Genomic DNA, 17,269 nt, shown 5'->3' on the forward strand with positions numbered 1-17,269 from the left:
GATTACAAGACGCAAGGAAAGAAATCACACTCCAATGGATCCCTTCTCATGCTGGTATCAAAGGAAATGAGACTGCTGATCTTCTGGCGAAAAAAGGCACAAAAAAGATGACATCCACAGGAAACAACTCTATTTTTCAGCAAAGTCAGTAATCATTTCCAGTTTTAGAAAGGAAAGTTCAGACAAACTGAGAGAAATTAGCCAAGGAAAGATGTGGGCGAAATAATTGGTAGCGGAAAAAACATAATTCCGGAAACTTCCCGAAGTGAAGCTGTAACAGCATTCCTCCTAACTACAGGACATGACTGCTTGGCAGAATACCTCCAGCGCTTCAACATTCTGGATACACCAAACCGTATGCTGTGCAGAAGAAATGCCATCATGAACTGCGACCATCTTAGAAAATGTACTGCACTTCGCAAATTCTGAAACGGGACGAATGGACAAATATATTGGGAGAGTTCCAATAGTCTGGAGTATTGGATTCATATTAATAATAATAATAATAATAATAATAATAATAATAATAATAATAATAATAATAATAATAATAATAATAATAATAAATAATAATAATAACTATATTTGAACGTTAACTTTGTTTACAATAGTAATAATTAACCTCTCTTTTCATGTGACATTGAGCATGATTAATATAACAAATTATTAGAATTTAATAATCATGACTAAAGTAGGAAAAATTCAAATTGGGGACATGCAAAATACATAAATAAATTACTATTAGGATGTTATCTGCAAACTGCATAGGTTTAGATAATTACATTAAAGTTTACAGTGTCTGCGTCATTTAAAATCACTTACCTAAATAAAACAATGTAAAAGACGTAGCCTATAAGTAGACTAATGCGTGGGCAAAAATGTCTTGAACGAACTCAATGCTGAATATAAATAAAAGATAAAGTTTAAAAGGCTTATGTGCAATCAATTAAAAAGTAGCATCATAAACTGTTTGTTGTCGTGCTTCTTCAACTAGTAACATGGTGTCTAAATCCTATAAGAATGTTAATTGATCCGTTAAGTAGGTTATTTTACGACGCTATATCAACATCTTAGGTTATTTAGCGTCTGAATGAGATGAAGGTAATAATGCCTGTGAAATGAGTCCGGGGTCCAGCACCGAAAGTTACTCAACATTTGCTCAAATTGAGTTGAGGGAAAACCCCGGATAATAACTTCAACCAGGTAACCTTTTGACAGGTAACTTGTCCCTGGTCACCTGGTTTCGCGGCCAGACGCGCTAACCGTTACTCCACAGGTGTGGACTTGATCTGTTAATATTCACTTCAAAATTAGTAGATGCACAACACCATTGTGGGACACCTTTCTCTTAAGAGAAAGCCACGGTTAATGGGAAACGTCGTTGAACTCTATCCATCGCTAATACACAACATATAACGTTTCCAAACCGTGAATCGGAGGCTATACCGTACTCTCCTGGCGGTAATCATTGTTTGAACACGATGCGAGGTGCGAAGTGAGCTGTAGTCTGGGCATGAACTTTCTGTGAACGGTAAGGTAGTACTTCGAAGGGTACTGTGCGCGACACCCTTTTGACGTTCCACTTCAGTTACACTAATTGATCTAATCCTCAAATTTTTCACCGCATCTAATACCGCAGACATTTCTCCTCCAGTTGACTTATTACACTTCACACGTCTTTGTTTACACTTACTTGTTTCTTTAACTGTCACAAAACTCTCTGAACTTTTATACAAGTTTCCTCTAGTTTTTCGCACATCTTTAGTACCCTATCAATATCTCCCACGGTTGCTGGACTTGTATCATCTGCGCTCTCGTTCTCTGTTATATTCTCGACTTCTTTCTTCTCTTTGTCGCATTCCCTTTCGTAAGTTACACTCGGACTTGCGCTCGAAAAGACTCCTTTCCTTATACCTCCATATTCACCTTAGATAACTCTCCTATATTTTCCAACCCTGGATTCCTCTCCCCCTCTTTCCTTCTTCTTTCCTCTATTATCCCCTCACTTGATTCATATTCATCAGTAGCTCCCCCTTCTTCACTAGACTCATTCATCATTACACAAATTAAACCTTTCTTTCGCTTATCATTCACATACTTTTTTGCCTCTGTATCCTTTATGCCACCCTTCTTTGAAGTGTACTTCTTATTGTCTGCTAGCTTGGTAAAATTTTGCTTGGTGTTCCGTTTTTTGCCCCCTTCCCTTGTTCGATGTCTTCTTTCTGTGTGTGTCGTCTTCTTGCTCCGACTCATGATTCACCATTTTTCGTTCCATGCTTCCCGTATTAAAATAAGTCTGAATTTTCCTTTCCCAATTCTGTAAGTCTGTTCAATATGGCCATCGATACCAAAAATGTTATCGCACACTTTTCAGCCTTATATGTATTCATTTATTATTCTTTGCTCATCTTCATGATATTTGATTTTCTCTTTTATTTGCTCATTATCCCGTATCAGATATTCAATCTTCGCACTGATGTCTTTCATTTTACACTCCCAGCTTTCTGGTGTTATATCCACTTGTTTATTCGAGTTTCCTGCAATATTCTGCACTAGTAATCCTCCATTCCTAACTTCACTTCTGCCCTTCTTCATCACTTCTCATTGTAGCACTTTATCCATTTTATATTGTAACTTCTCCTTTACCACTCACTCTTAGGTCAATGGCTCTCTACACTGTTCGGTCCCCGCTTCTTCAGCACACGTTCATACTCGGCCAAAACTCGCTGATGACTGTGTGCAGAGTATATTTCTCTCCCATGCCGCATAGTAATAATAATAATAATAATAATAATAATAATAATAATAATAATAATAATAATAATAATAATAGTAATAATAACAATAATAATAATAATAATAATAATAATAATAATCGCAAACACTTGAAAGAAACTGCAGTTCTGGAATCTTCCACATTACATTTAAATGAAAAATATCAACTCCTTGAAATTACAACTAATATTGAGTTACATAATAGTTATAAATATTTTCCATTAATTGGTTTCTAGTTAAGTTTACATTAATTCCCCGTGTTAGCGAACAAAGCCATTACTGCTTTGTTACCAACTGTTTCCACATATTTATACGAGAAAACTTTTTCTTTATGTGCCTAATTAAAAATAAATACAAAAACAGACTCTGTCCTGAAAGTGACTTGATACTCTATACCAGGCCTGCACAAACAGCGCTCAACGAGCGCGCGCGCTCCTTCGGAGCGGAAGAGCGGTGTGTACCGCTCGCCGAAACGGAGAGGAAGATACATCAGAATGACATACACTTGCTATAGGTAGAGGAGAGGGAAACGACCACTCAGCTATCTAGTGGAGTGCAGTGTGTAGGCCTATTCTCAGTAACTGTTTCACGTTGCTTACCTACTGCTACAGTACAGTATGGAGGAATCTAAAAGATGGAACATAACATTTAACATTTAACTATTTACAGCTCGAACTTCTTGATCTTCAATGTGATCTAAGGGCTAAAGATCGTTTGAATAATACTACTAGCCTGGTTGAGTTTTACAAGACTAAACATTACCAATAATATCCACGACTACACAGGCTGGCTGTCAAAATGATTGCTATGTTTGGCTCAACATTTATATTTGTGAGCAACTGTTTTCTATAATCAACTTTAATAAAGGCATACTTCGAACATCTGTAACTGATGTTTCATTATGATCAGTAGGCTACTGTTCCTTTCAACTGCCAACAACATAAAACCTCGTTTTGATGTACTGATAAATAAAAATATAACAAAATGATATTGTACATTTAAGTAGCTATAGAATTTCTATTACTTCTGTAAAATAAATATTTCTTTATTATTTAATAATAGTCCAAGATAGTTTTGCAAACACTGAACGGGATTTCATTTCCTAAGAACTTGTAATGGTACTTTTGTGTATATTTTGTACGAGATCCACCCCTTCTTCCAGTCCACCCTTATACAGAGCGCAGCTAATATCTGCATTCCTCTCATGAGCTGTGAGCCGGCTCGGAGAGCCCAAACCTTGTGCAGGCCTGCTATATATCGTCTGTGGTTCCTGACTTTAAAGCTATTTTCTGTCCAAAGCATCGTTGTTTTCACTGAGAGGATGATGGACGTCCTCGTACGGGCTCCGTTTTGACTATCTGAGTACTCTTAAACTTGTTAACCAGCGTGTGAAGTGCTTTGTCTGTGGGTCCAGCTTTATGGAATCGTCGTTCAAATTTTGTCCGAATGTCACCATACGACGACTTCTTTAGCCTCCACATCACTATAGAAATCTTTTCTGGTAAGCTGAAGATCATGCAGATTCAGTTGTAACGACAGAACACATGTTTAGCTGTTGTCACAAGGCCAATGCAGGGACTCCAGCAGCAACTAAACAGTTTAGAAACACAGTGTATTTGCAATTTGTTACCATACACATCTTATCCCTAAACGCCCTATTACTACAAAATCGATACTTAATTTCTGAACAGACTGTATAGTGTAGTGGCCTCTCAACACACAATAGAAATTCACATACTTGAAAGAAAGCATAGTTAATGACTCTACAGTCCATGAGGATTTACTTGTCTAGTCCCTTTTAGAAAGAGAAAGAATACTCGCCATCTCTCTCTACCCTCATTTATGGTGACGGCGGTATGGTCGACACTCCTTCCAGCGACCAGGAGTTAGCAGCGGCGGCACTATCTTCCTCTTCAAATTCTGACTCCTCTCCGCCAGAAAGTTCCTCGTCCGTGTCCGTGTCGTCCAAATTTATTACGAATCGATCGCTAATTTCGTCTACTAGTCCGTCCGTCCTCCCAATAAAATTGTTCGACTTTTTCCACGTGTTCACAGGCCTTTCTCCAATTATCTTCCGTCACTTTTGCAAGAGCGCTCTCAAACAACAATTTCACATCTTTACTTTTGAACGAAATATTACGCTTCGCAACGTCATTTTTAACCTGCCCCCATATTAATTCGATCGCGTTTAAATCACAATGGTATGGTGGCTGTCTCACTACAGTATGGGAGTGCATTGTCGCAATTTGGTCGATTTCGTATGTTTTGAAATTATCTTTTTTAGTTTTTACAAGTTCATATAATACAGGTTTCGTGGATCGTAAATCAAATTCAATGTTATTGTTACGAAGCCAGGACTGCATTTCAGATTTCGGTGTTGATGAAATTGGTGCCTTATTGAGTTCTGTTGAATGATAGGGGGCATTGTCCATTACAATGATACTATTGAGAGGAATGTTTGGTAATAATTGATTAATGAACCAGTTCTTAAATACAGTGCTGTCCATCTCCTCGTGGTAGTCCTTAGTTGATTTAGATTTGAAAGTTAGAAGCGCGTTTGGAATGAAACCTGTCGAACATCCGGCGTGTAAAATAATAAACCGTTGACCTTTTCCTATTGGGGTTTGAAGTGGGAAGTCAATTTCGTGATCATCGCTTTTCCAAACTTTGCTTTTCGTATGGTTCACATTAACCCAAGTTTCGTCTAGATAAACAACGGCGCGTCCAGTGGCGCGTAATTCTTTCATTTTTCTTAAGAATTTAAATCTCTTTAAAATAACATCTGACCTTTCCATTAAAAATTTTCTGCCTTGAGTATTTTTAACATACCTAAATTTCATTTTTTTAAGAATTGAATCGCCCCATGCAGAAAGGGCTTCAGTCCATTAGACCTGGTTTTGAGAAAACTAAGGAAAACAGTCTGTACTTTGTATTCCTTTCTGCATATAACTCTCAGCCTGACGCTTCAGTTTCTATCTTTCCAAGCATTGGACTGAATTCCTTTCTGCACAGGCTGATGGAACCATCCATAAAGATATGATTTCCATCGATATCTCGTTTTTTCAAAATTTGTGACTGAAGCCCTTTCTGCATGGAGCGATTCAATTTCTCTCAAACTCCATATGCTTCCGTGAATAAGTTTTCCTTAATTAATGCGTCATTTATATCCTTCAAACTAGGCAAAAAATCAGTCCGATACAAAGAATAAATTACTCGTCTTATAGCGGCGGCAGAAAATGAGTCAATTGCAGTTTTCTGAGGGGTCCTGTTTGGGCGTTTCTTTCCTGGAGTTCGCAGAACACTTCCACTTTCTAGCGCCTCCCTTTGTTTTTTTTTAAATCCTGCTAACACTACGAGACGATATACCTGTCGCTGCAGCAGTTCTTTCGATAACACTCGACACAGATATTGTTTGCTTTCTGCATTTCAGTGCCTCATATTCTTCAGTAAAGAATTTGTGTACATTAATAACCATGTTCATACTGTCCGACTTCAAGGCTTTCCCGCGTTTTCCCATATTGCCTACCATGGTTATTAAAAACAAGAGCACAACACTCATTACAATGTTTAAGATAACAGGGAAACCATGCAATTCCGAAAAAAAAAATTGTTTAAATTGTGAATTAATGTATATTATATTAAATTGACACAACGAGACACACACTTACTTCACTATTCACTATTCACAAAATACTACTGAATAAATGAACTCGAACAACGCCAAGACGCCACTGAGAGACCCACTAATTGGGTTTGCAAAAGTGTGTTCTAGAAGGGCCAAGGGAGAAGGAGGGAAGGGAATTCCAAGAATTCTACAAAAGAAAACCTTTCCCCCCTTACATCTGCTGACAGTCGATAGACAAGGACCGCAGACAAGGACAGTAGAAATCACGCCAACTTAACCCTCATGCACTTTATATGGCTTGCTATATACAGCTTATGCATTTTGTCAAGACACTCGCGATGCGCAGTTCCTGTGGAGGGGGTAGGAGTAGAAGGGAAGGTCGGGAGTGTGCCTACCGAGTTCAAGGCAAAGGCTAACCCTATAATTCGTAAGTAGACTCATCCGGTCTCGTGCGCAGCTCTGTAGGAAGAGTGGGAGAGTGTCTGAACTTAATGCATGAACTGTACGGTATAAATACTGTGCTCAAGAAGCCTTACGAAAACTAAAAGGACTGTGCTACCGTGAGATTGGACATAACGCAATGAGGAATTTTATGTCAAATGGTTAAAACATTTTTTTTTATTTCTTGAATATAATAGTAAGTAAAAGTTGAAATACCGGCGAGAATTTGTCGAAACGAATAAAATTGAATGAACGGTATTTTAAACAAGAACATTACGCGTGATATGACTTCTTAAGAGGCACTAAGACTGAGTTTTATAAAAAAAAAATCAGTTTTCGGGTTTTTGTATGAAAATCTTCCTTCGGAACTTAGGAAGTTGATAGTAAGAAATGTGTTGCCTCTACTGTTTCTTTGACGTCCAGGAGCGATTTTTATATAGGCCTGCTCCATAAATGTCAGTATTTTATCTCTTTTCATAAGTTTGTTCTTTTCTTGAAACTACGTTTTTGATGTTCAAAATGCTCCATGCTTAGTTTTAATAAACTTTAATGAAAATGTTGGTACGTGTCCATACATGGATTATCTGAGATATAACGTTGAGATAATACATAGATATCCAATTGTAACTCGTACGAGGTAACCCGTGGCGTAAGCAACCCGCAGCGCATATTCTTTAAGGTCGTTTTTCCTATTTTATATGGAAAGTTATTGACCTTAGCAGAGCATGCTTGACGTGCAATATCTTCTGGTTCTATAGGGGTTTGGACAACTATGAAATAATATATTAAGTGTCTTAAAAATTAGGATGTAAAGATTATGTAAATAAAAAAATATGAATGAATGTCTGATATACAAAAATGTTTTGTGACTAAACCAGCATATATATATGAATTTCTCAACGTTAAAATATTGTCCATGCATCAGGGTCTGTATGAAAAAAAAATGAACTTGCTGTATTTAAATGTAATGCGCATGTAACATTTTGATTTTCACTGATTTGCATAATTGAAAAAAAAATAACTTCGAAACTATCAGTCTGATTGTGCTCAAAATTTGCACACACACTTTTCTTAATAGGACATCTAACAAACAATTATTAAAATTAAATAAAGCGGATTAAAATTATATTTTAAAAATTTTAAAACTCATCTCGTGTCCCTTAAAACATTGTTATACTCTTATGTAATTTATTCCGACTTCTATGCGTATTTACTGTGAACTGTTAAGTTTTAAGACAGTTTTTCAAACATGGAATCTAAGAATATAACAGTTAGTAGTAGGGTTTGTAATGCCGAAAAGTTATTCCTAACGATCTTAGTTGAAATAATTACAAATCCACTTTTAATTACTTAAAAATGTTCATAAATCTACCAGAACACTTATTACGGCTTGTTTAATTGCAGGCTCGTTGCATATTCTTCCTTCCGACATGGCTTCGCCACGGAAGAGCAAGGACCGTGGACGCTACATGCCATGCAACTGCTGTCCGTATGGCTACCACATCGACTTGGACTTCGTGCAGTATTGTGAAGCCTTGTCTCATGGCAGCGAAATGTCGCTAAGCAAGCAGCGTCGTCGAGAGCGTCGCCGACAGCGTCAGTCCATGGAGGTTCTCCTCGGACTCACAAGCCCATCCGTATGGAACTTGGAGCAGCAACTTCCTCAGGTAAGCACAATCCAAAAAATGTGATACGGTGGGTGCAATCAAAGCTTTACTGCATTTGTATCAGTCCTGGGCGTTAATAACGCGATTGAGTTACTTCAGACCAACTCTTAACTCCCCACTCCACCTTCCCCGGTTCAGACAGTAATGTTTTGTTGCGGTACGAGCAGACAGGAAGGTCAGTGACGGAATGTATCATACAAGTATCATAATTTTACGAAGTTGTGGCTCTCGCTGATCACCTAAAGTCCACCACTGATGCACAGAGTCTTACTCTGCTTTTCTTTATAAGGCGGCGTAAGTGAAAAGTACATGGGCGGGGTTTTATACGTCCCTTTCACATCCTCTCTTATGTCCAGAGCTGAATTGGACAATATTTTCTCCATTATACAAGATGAACCGTAAGCAATATCATTACTTTCAGAGACTTATTCTTTGAGATATTTCGAACAAACAAAGTCTAATACAATAATTATGCTCTTTTTTTGCTCTTTTCCGAGAAAAAAACTGTTTTATATGAAACGTTTATGACCGTGCACCCCCGTGCTCTGGTGTGTTTGGGGGAAGCCATTGATTTAATTCCCAATATGTTGAGTCAATTTAAGAGAGCAGACTATTATGATAATAAATGATTGAAAGAATCTTAGTTTTGTCCTTTAAATGTGCAGAATTTGATACGAACAAGTGTAACGTGTTTAAATTATTTTTCAGAACGAAGAGTTTCATTTGATTAGATCAAATTGCTTCATATTTAAAGGACAAAACTGAAATTCTTTCAATCGTTTATCACAATGCACTGCTCTCTTAAATTGACTGAACATGTTGCGAATTAATTCAGAAGCTTTCTCAAAATATGCTATGAAAGGTTTCCAATATTTTTTTTCTCGAAAAGGAAGCAAAACGAGCAAAATTGTATTAAACTTTTTTGTTTGAAATATCTCAAAGAATACATACATACATACATACATACATACATACATACATACATACATACATACATACATAAGTGTTCTGTCCATGGGCAGGTCTTTCACTGCAAACCCAGCATTCTCCACTCTCTCCTATTTTCTGCCTTCCTCTTAGTCTCCGCATATGAGCCACATATCTTAATGTCATCTATTATCTGATATTTTCTTTTGCCCCGAACTCTTCTCCCGTTCACCATTCCTTCCAGTGCATCCTTCATTAGGCAGTTTCTTCTCAGCCAGTGAGCCAACTAATTCATTTTTCTCTTTCTGATCAGTTTCAGCATCATTCTTTCTTCAGCCACTCTTTCCAACACGACTTCATACCTTATTCTGTCTGTCCACTTCACACGTTCCATTCTTCTCCATATCCACATTTCAAATCATCTATTCTATTCTCTTCACTTCATCGTAATGACCATGTTTCTGCCCCCCAAAATGCTACACTCCACACAAAGCACTTCACTAGTCTCTTCTTCAGTTCCTTTTCCAGAGGTCCGCAGAAGATGCTCCTTTTTCTATTAAAAGGTTCCTTTGCCATTGCTGTCCTCTTTTTGACTTCCCGGCAGCAACTCATGTTACTTCTTATAGTACACCCCAAGTATTTGAAGCTGTTCAATTTCTCTACTGTCTCATTTAGAATTCGTAAGTTTACCTTCTTTACTTTTATTCCTATGACCATGGTCTTCGTCTTGATTGCATTTATCTTCATTCCATACTGCTCACAGTTGTCGTTTACCTCCAGTAGCATATCCCTTAGTATCATCTCCTCTTCTGCTAACGTCATATCATCAGAAAATCTTGTGTACTTTATTCTTCTTCCTCCTACTTTTACCTCTCCCATGTTCTGAAAACAGTTCTTCACTAAATACTCCAAGTAGATTTTGAACAAGATAGATGATAAAGGGCATCCTTGTCGTACTCCTCTCCCTATTTCACTTCGTTCGGATATTTCTTCTTCTATTCTGACTTTGACTCGTTTCATATTTACTGTAGGTTACTAAACAGCCTCTTCTCTTTCCAATCCACATTTATTTTCTTCAGGACGTCCAGCAGTTTGTTCCAATCCATTTTGCAAAAAGCCTTTTCTAGGTCCACAAATACTATACACACTTCTTTATTCTTCTCTAGGTATATTTCGCCGATTGTTCGTAGTAGTCCAATTGCATCCCTTGTAACTTTTCCATTTCTGAAGCCAAACTGCTCTTCTTCCAACTGTCCTTCCATCTTAGAATATAAACGTTGATACAGTATTCGCAGGAGAATCTTCGCCGGGCGATATCAGGCTCATAGTCCTGAACTCCTTATATCTATTGTCATTATTTTTCTTCGGTATTGGAAGCAACACCGTCTCCGTAAAATCTTCAGGCCATTCTCCTTTCTCAAAGAATAACGGCTTAAAATTAATAACATCATTTACGGTTCACTCTGTATAAACTTCTAGGAGTTTAGAGTGAAATGGGTGGAATCCGTACGGGTTAAAGTAAATTCCAGGCTATGCCAAAGAGATGGCTTACCAAACAGCTTTTTCTATCACCAGGTGTCATAGATCATCCCCGAATGCCCTCGGGACGTGTTGACGAGCAGCGTGAACTTTTGCGTATACCGGCTGGTCTCGCCAACAAGCCGTTACCGTCTCACGTCAGAACACACTGGGGTGCACGGTCATAAACGTTTCACAGAGAAGCAGCAATCTTGATATTCCCATCGAGCGTCATTCAAAGTCTTACAGCAACTTGCAACAATATCTCTGATGATGTCATGAAAGATTAGGCCTATGAAGTTGAAGGAAAAGCTGAAGGGGACGCGGGGACCCTGGAAAAATACGTTCACTTCAGTGAATGACGAGGATCGAATTATATAGGCCTAAAGCAATACGCTCTATCGCTTCTTGCAGCCTATTTAATGATTGATATCAACTTCATTCAAATAACTCTCTTTTAGTTAATGTAAGTAAGTGTCAAAACCTATTAAAACCCAGTGGTCTATTTGAAGACTCTTGCACACTTGAATACATTACATTTTATTTACTGGCACCACCTTAATTCAATATTAGTGATCATTATAAATATATCATGTAACATGTTAACTAAATTTGCCAACACTTTATCTTACTTCAAAAATTGGAATTCACTAAGGTTTCTTAGTTTGCATTGGTAAGGTATAAAACGATGTTGCGCTGTGTAAAGAATAAAATTACTTTTAAGTGTTATATTGTCTTGATATTGTTATTGGTTTGTGATTTAGTAGTGTCAAGGTTACTACTATTGCGTCACACAAGGAAAACAGAGATGTATGTAATATGATGAACAATATGGTCTGAAACAGCTGCGGTCTATAAATAAACCGCTGATCGCTTATGTTATCACGTGAAAACAATATAGAGAGGTGTGTCATTGCACTTAGTACCGCACCAGTTTATATCAACAAGCGACTGAGCAAAACTGTGCTATTGCAAGTACATTAGCATCTAAACGCTGACTTACTATTCGATTCCCAGGACGTTTCATTGTATAAATTGAAAATAAATGTGATCCGGTGTATGTCTGCAGTGTATATATATTTTAACAATGGATTTATTCCTTTTTACTTGTAACTACAGTGGCCTATAAAATATGCAATAATATTTTGTCGGCCAATAATAAAAACCACACATCTCAGTTTCACAACATTACAGTAGACAGGAAAAAATTAAAATATTGTGATGGTACGATATGTTGCTTCATTTTATTTCGCAATATTATGTCAGATGGCATTTAGCTAACCTCAGATTGAGGTTTTCTGTCCCCTGTGTAAAAGTGTCGAGTTAAGAGTTTTTCATTCTATGTTGTAAATTATAAATTATTGGGGATCATCAGTGTGGTTTTAGGCGTAATAGATCGACTATTGATAAAATTTTTTGTATTCGACAGATATTGGAGAAAAAATGGGAGTATAAGGGTACAGTACATCAGTTATTCGTAGATTTCAAAAAGGCGTATGACTCGGTTAAGAGAGAAGTTTTATTTAATATTCTTATTGAATTTGGTATTCCCAAGAAACTAGTTCGATTAATTAAAATGTGTCTTGGTGAAACTTACAGCAGAGTCCGTATAGGCCAGTTTGTATCTGATGCTTTTCCAATTCACTGCGGGCTAAAGCAGGGAGATGCACTATCACCTTTACTTTTTAACTTCGCTCTAGAATATGCCATTAGGAAAGTTCAGGATAATAGACAGGGTTTGGAGTTGAATGGGTTACATCAGCTTCTTGTCTATGCGGATGACGTGAATATGCTAGGAGAAAATCCACAAACGATTAGGGAAAACGCGGAAATTCTAGTTGAAGCAAGTAAAGCGATAGGTTTGGAAGTAAATCCCGAAAAGACTAAGTATATAATTATGTCTCGTGACCAGAATATTGTACGAAATGGAACTATAAAAATTGGAGATTTAGCTTTCGAAGAGGTGGAAAAATTCAAATATCTTGGAGCAACAGTAACAAATACAGGGACATCACTTTATTTTACTTGCATTTTTATTGTACCTGCATTTCTGAATGTACTTCACTCCCACCCCTTCACTAATGTCCTTGCTCCTGTCAGATACACAAACTTACGGCCGCTGTTGCATTCGAAGTCTTCAAGCAGTGAAGTAAACACTACAGTGTATAGTGTGTTTCAGAAATATGGTTGCGTTTTCTATAGAAGAAAGAACCTATATTATTGAAGCTTATTTTCGCACAGGTACGGTGTGTAGCTTGACTGAATAACTTTATCTGTGTACTCTGAGCAGAAGTGAAGATTAGAGTTAAGATTGGAGTTACCGAACGTACGGTACCCTGTAATATGGCACGGTACTTAACAGCATTATTTGAACAAGAGTTTTGTTTTACTGTTTGTAGGTATGAAGGACGATGATGGAAACTGGAATTACAATATAATCGAATGTGAACAACAGTTTTCTTCACGTTTTCCTGATTATGCCATTACGGAATATTTTCGTAGAAATGTAATTAATCTAGTAGATAAATTTAGAGCAACAGGGTGTACAGAAAGAAAGAAAAGTGTAAGACAGCCAACAAAGGTGACAGAAGACGCTGTAGAAGATGCTAGAGAAAGGATGCAGAGAAGTCCTAATAAGTCGCTTAAGAAGCTAGCTGTAGAAATTGGGGTTTCTCACGGAAGTGCTCACAAAATTCTCAGGAAGAAACTAGGAATGTTCCTATACAAAGTATCCGTAGTTCAGGAGCTTAAACCTCCTGACTTCACAGCAAGACTTAAATATTGTCATTGGTTCGAACAACAGATGACAAACGAAATCCTGAACCTGATCTTTTATACAGATGAAGCATGGTTTCATCTCTCTGGGTATGTCAACAGTCAAAATTTCCGGATATGGAGTACAAACAATCCGTGTGAATTTATTGAAACATCCTTGCACGCAGAAAAAATTGGAGTCTGGGATGCCATGTCACGAAGAAGGATCATAGGACCAATATTTTTCGATGAAACTGTAAATGCTACTGTATACAGAGAACACTTGTTGCAAAAATTATTTGAAGAAGTCCATGATGATGAACTGTAAGAGGGATATTTCCAACAAGATGGTGCTACTGCACATACTGCTGGCAGTACAATAAACTTCTTGGAAGAATTCTACGACACAAGATTAACAAGCATAGGATTATGGCCACCCAGGTCGCCCGATTTAAGTCCTTTGGATTATTTTTTGTGGGGTACTGTAAAACAGCTGTATTTACTAAACATTCGGCAACAATAGAAGAACTAAAAAATTATATTCGAGAAACGATAAATTCAGTTTCAGAGAATATGCTTCAAAATGTTTTTAACAATATGCATAAAAGAATTGAAGCCTGCCTGCATTGTAATGAACGGCAACCATTTTCAGCAACTTGTTTAAAAATTCAGATTAGCTTATTTTGAACTGAGGTGGCTAAAAGCAAAGGAATGCTAGTGACATATTTTAGTGGCAAAAGGATATTTTAATCGCGTCACACATTAAAATTTAAATAAAAAATTTCACCGATTTTACGAAAGCTTAAATATTTAAACCCCATTTTCTCAAAAGTAACTTAAGTGCACTTACAGCCCTTTACCTATGACCCCCTCAGTTTAAGTGCACTCTCTATATTGTATGTTAACACCAATAATTAATTATGCTAAATAAAGTAGACATTACATAACGAACATAGCCGCCTGAAAAGTTGAGTTTTTTTTAATTGTTACTACTCTACTGTATTTTCATAAAATTCCGTAAAAGTGATGATCAAACTGAAAATCGTAATATCGTATTTCCCTATAACATAAATGGATACACTACTTTTCTCTCCTCCTATAGCTAGTAACATCAAACTCCTGTAATGGAAGGGGGCAACAGTGTTTCCGAGTATAGCCAGGTTAATGTTAAAAATGTTGGTAAAAATAAAGTGATGTCCCTGTATAAATGACACTCGGGAGGAAATTAAACGCAGAATAAATATGGGAAATGCGTGTTATTATTCGGTTGAGAAGCTTTTGTCATCTAGTCTTCTGTCAAAAAATCTGAAAGTTATAATTTATAAAACAGTTATATTACCGGTTGTTCTTTATGGTTGTGAAACTTGGACTCTCACTTTGAGAGAGGGATAGAGATTAAGGGTGTTTGAGAATAAGGTTCTTAGGAAAATATTTGGGGCTAAGAGGGATGAAGTTACAGGAGAATTTAAGAGGATCACACAACGCAGAACTGCACGCATTGTATTCTTCACCCGACATAATTTTATTGGGAACATTAAATCCAGACGTTTGAGATAGGCAAGGCATGTAGCACGTATGGACGAATTCAGAAATGCATACAGTGATAGTTGGGAGGGAAAAAGATCTTTCGAGAGGCCGAGATGTAGATGTGAGGATATTAAAATGTATTTGAGGAAGGTGGGATATGATGGTAGAGATTGGATTAATCTTGGTCAGGATAGGGAAAGATGGCGGGCTTATGTGAGGGCGGCAATGAACCTCCGGGTTCCTGAAAAGCCATAATTAAGTAATGGTTTATTTGCCCTACCTTTACGTATTATACTCTGCACCGATAGTTCAATAATTAATCATTAATACGTAATTTAAACCAGATAATTACTGGGCTCCTTCGGAAAAAAGAGCTTGATTTCAGAAAAAAAAATACTTATATTCAATTGGCATATTTATTTTCGTTTATTGGTATCTCTCATCGATAAATTAAATTAGTAACACAAATAGGCCTCATTATAAAATCTTACTTTTACATGAGCCTTCACAATCGCACAGTGTGCAATTTTCCCGATCCAGGTGGACAAAAATCAAATTTTGACTTGTTTAGTTATGCATAGGTGAATATGAATTCTTATTCTTTAATATTTGAAGAATGTTGTGAGTAATAGCTTTTACTGTTTTATCAGCGGAAAAATATATTTAGAAGGGTATAAACTTTGAGTTCTTCCTAACACTTCTAGCTCCGGTTCAGTCGTAGAGTGACAGGCTTACTATGTGGGGTGCAAAAGAGCCATTTGTTAGTGATTTATTGTGTTCTGAAGCATGGAATTTGTTCAAATAGGTACAGTTTCCCTGAAAAGGAATGAGACAATTGAATATTCCTAAGTCTCAGATGTAAAACACTGCGCATGATCAGATACCAGAGCACTGATACACAAGATAACGAATATTGAGTTACTTAGATTCAAGCTATTTGGTTTGTTAATAGCATCGTTCCGGAATTCACTTCAAAACCTGCAAAAAATATGATAATATTACGTAAATAAAAGATAAATGTATACGTAAATCGTGTAGTTAAATCGACAATGGACCTTCATGACTAGATCGACACTCCGCACAGAAAGTAAAGCTTTCGTGTCGTTGTAATAGCTCAGACGCTAAGATCTCTGCGTGTTGTGTAGAAGAGAGCGAGTTCGATTCTTAGTCTATATCAACGTTTTTTTTCTAAATAACGTTGAAATAGAGTTTTAGAAAATCCTCAGATTAAGTGTTAATGATCACAGAAATTACAAGTTATAATATTATAAACGTTAATCTAATGAATGCATTTATACACACACACACATACAATGTAAATGCATATATATATATATATATATATATATATATATATATATATATATATTAAAAAACTAATAATTAAAATGAAATTGAAAAAATATTCCTAAGCCACACAGACAAACGTTTACAAAGGTTTAGAGTCCTTAGGCTATGTCATTTGTTGAGTAATTATTACAATATTTTATTAGTAGCTTTCCCATATGTGTAATAAATGCACTCGCACAAAACAATTTTTGTTAAAAATGTGGCTTTGGATTATTTCATTCTCACCCCTTCAGTTGATTTTAACTATTTTATCTACGTGTTTTCAATAATGTTTAATTTAATGTGCATTCAATTTCATTCATGTTATGATTGAATGAATAAGCACTGTTGCAGTTATTAATTACATATATAAATACTAACTATTAAATGCATGTGTTAAGTAACTAATTGCAGTATCTTTTGCAAAACCTTGAATGTTTAAGTTGTCAATAATATTTATGTACTATATACTATAAGACGTTAAAAGAATCTGCGATAGATTTGGGATCCTCTACTTTATAATCAATTGTTTTAATGAAAAAATATTTTCTTTCTTAGGATATCTACAAGTTTAACTTTAATAATATTCCGAATAGCTTTAATTGCATTATCTGGATTTTGTGCTTTTCTATTCAAATATATTCTATTTCCCTCTTTCATAAATTTTGATAAATTACACTGTACTTCTTGTAGTATTTAAGAATAT

General features: G+C 36.4%; 1 protein-coding gene across 4 annotated transcripts in view; it reads left to right on the forward strand.

The window, feature by feature from the left end:
* The window catches only part of LOC138707912 (KN motif and ankyrin repeat domain-containing protein 1-like), a 437,992-nt gene that overhangs the window by 141,818 nt on the left and 278,905 nt on the right, over window positions 1-17,269 (forward strand). For all 4 annotated transcript variants that reach the window (XM_069837957.1, XM_069837958.1, XM_069837956.1 and 1 more), the window contains exon 3: window positions 8,246-8,508. In XM_069837957.1, coding sequence (XP_069694058.1) covers window positions 8,246-8,508 — 263 coding nt within the window. The remainder of the gene's footprint in view (window positions 1-8,245; window positions 8,509-17,269) is intronic.

The sequence above is a fragment of the Periplaneta americana genome, chromosome 10, assembly GCF_040183065.1.
Source record: "Periplaneta americana isolate PAMFEO1 chromosome 10, P.americana_PAMFEO1_priV1, whole genome shotgun sequence".
NCBI lineage: Eukaryota > Metazoa > Arthropoda > Insecta > Blattodea > Blattidae > Periplaneta > Periplaneta americana.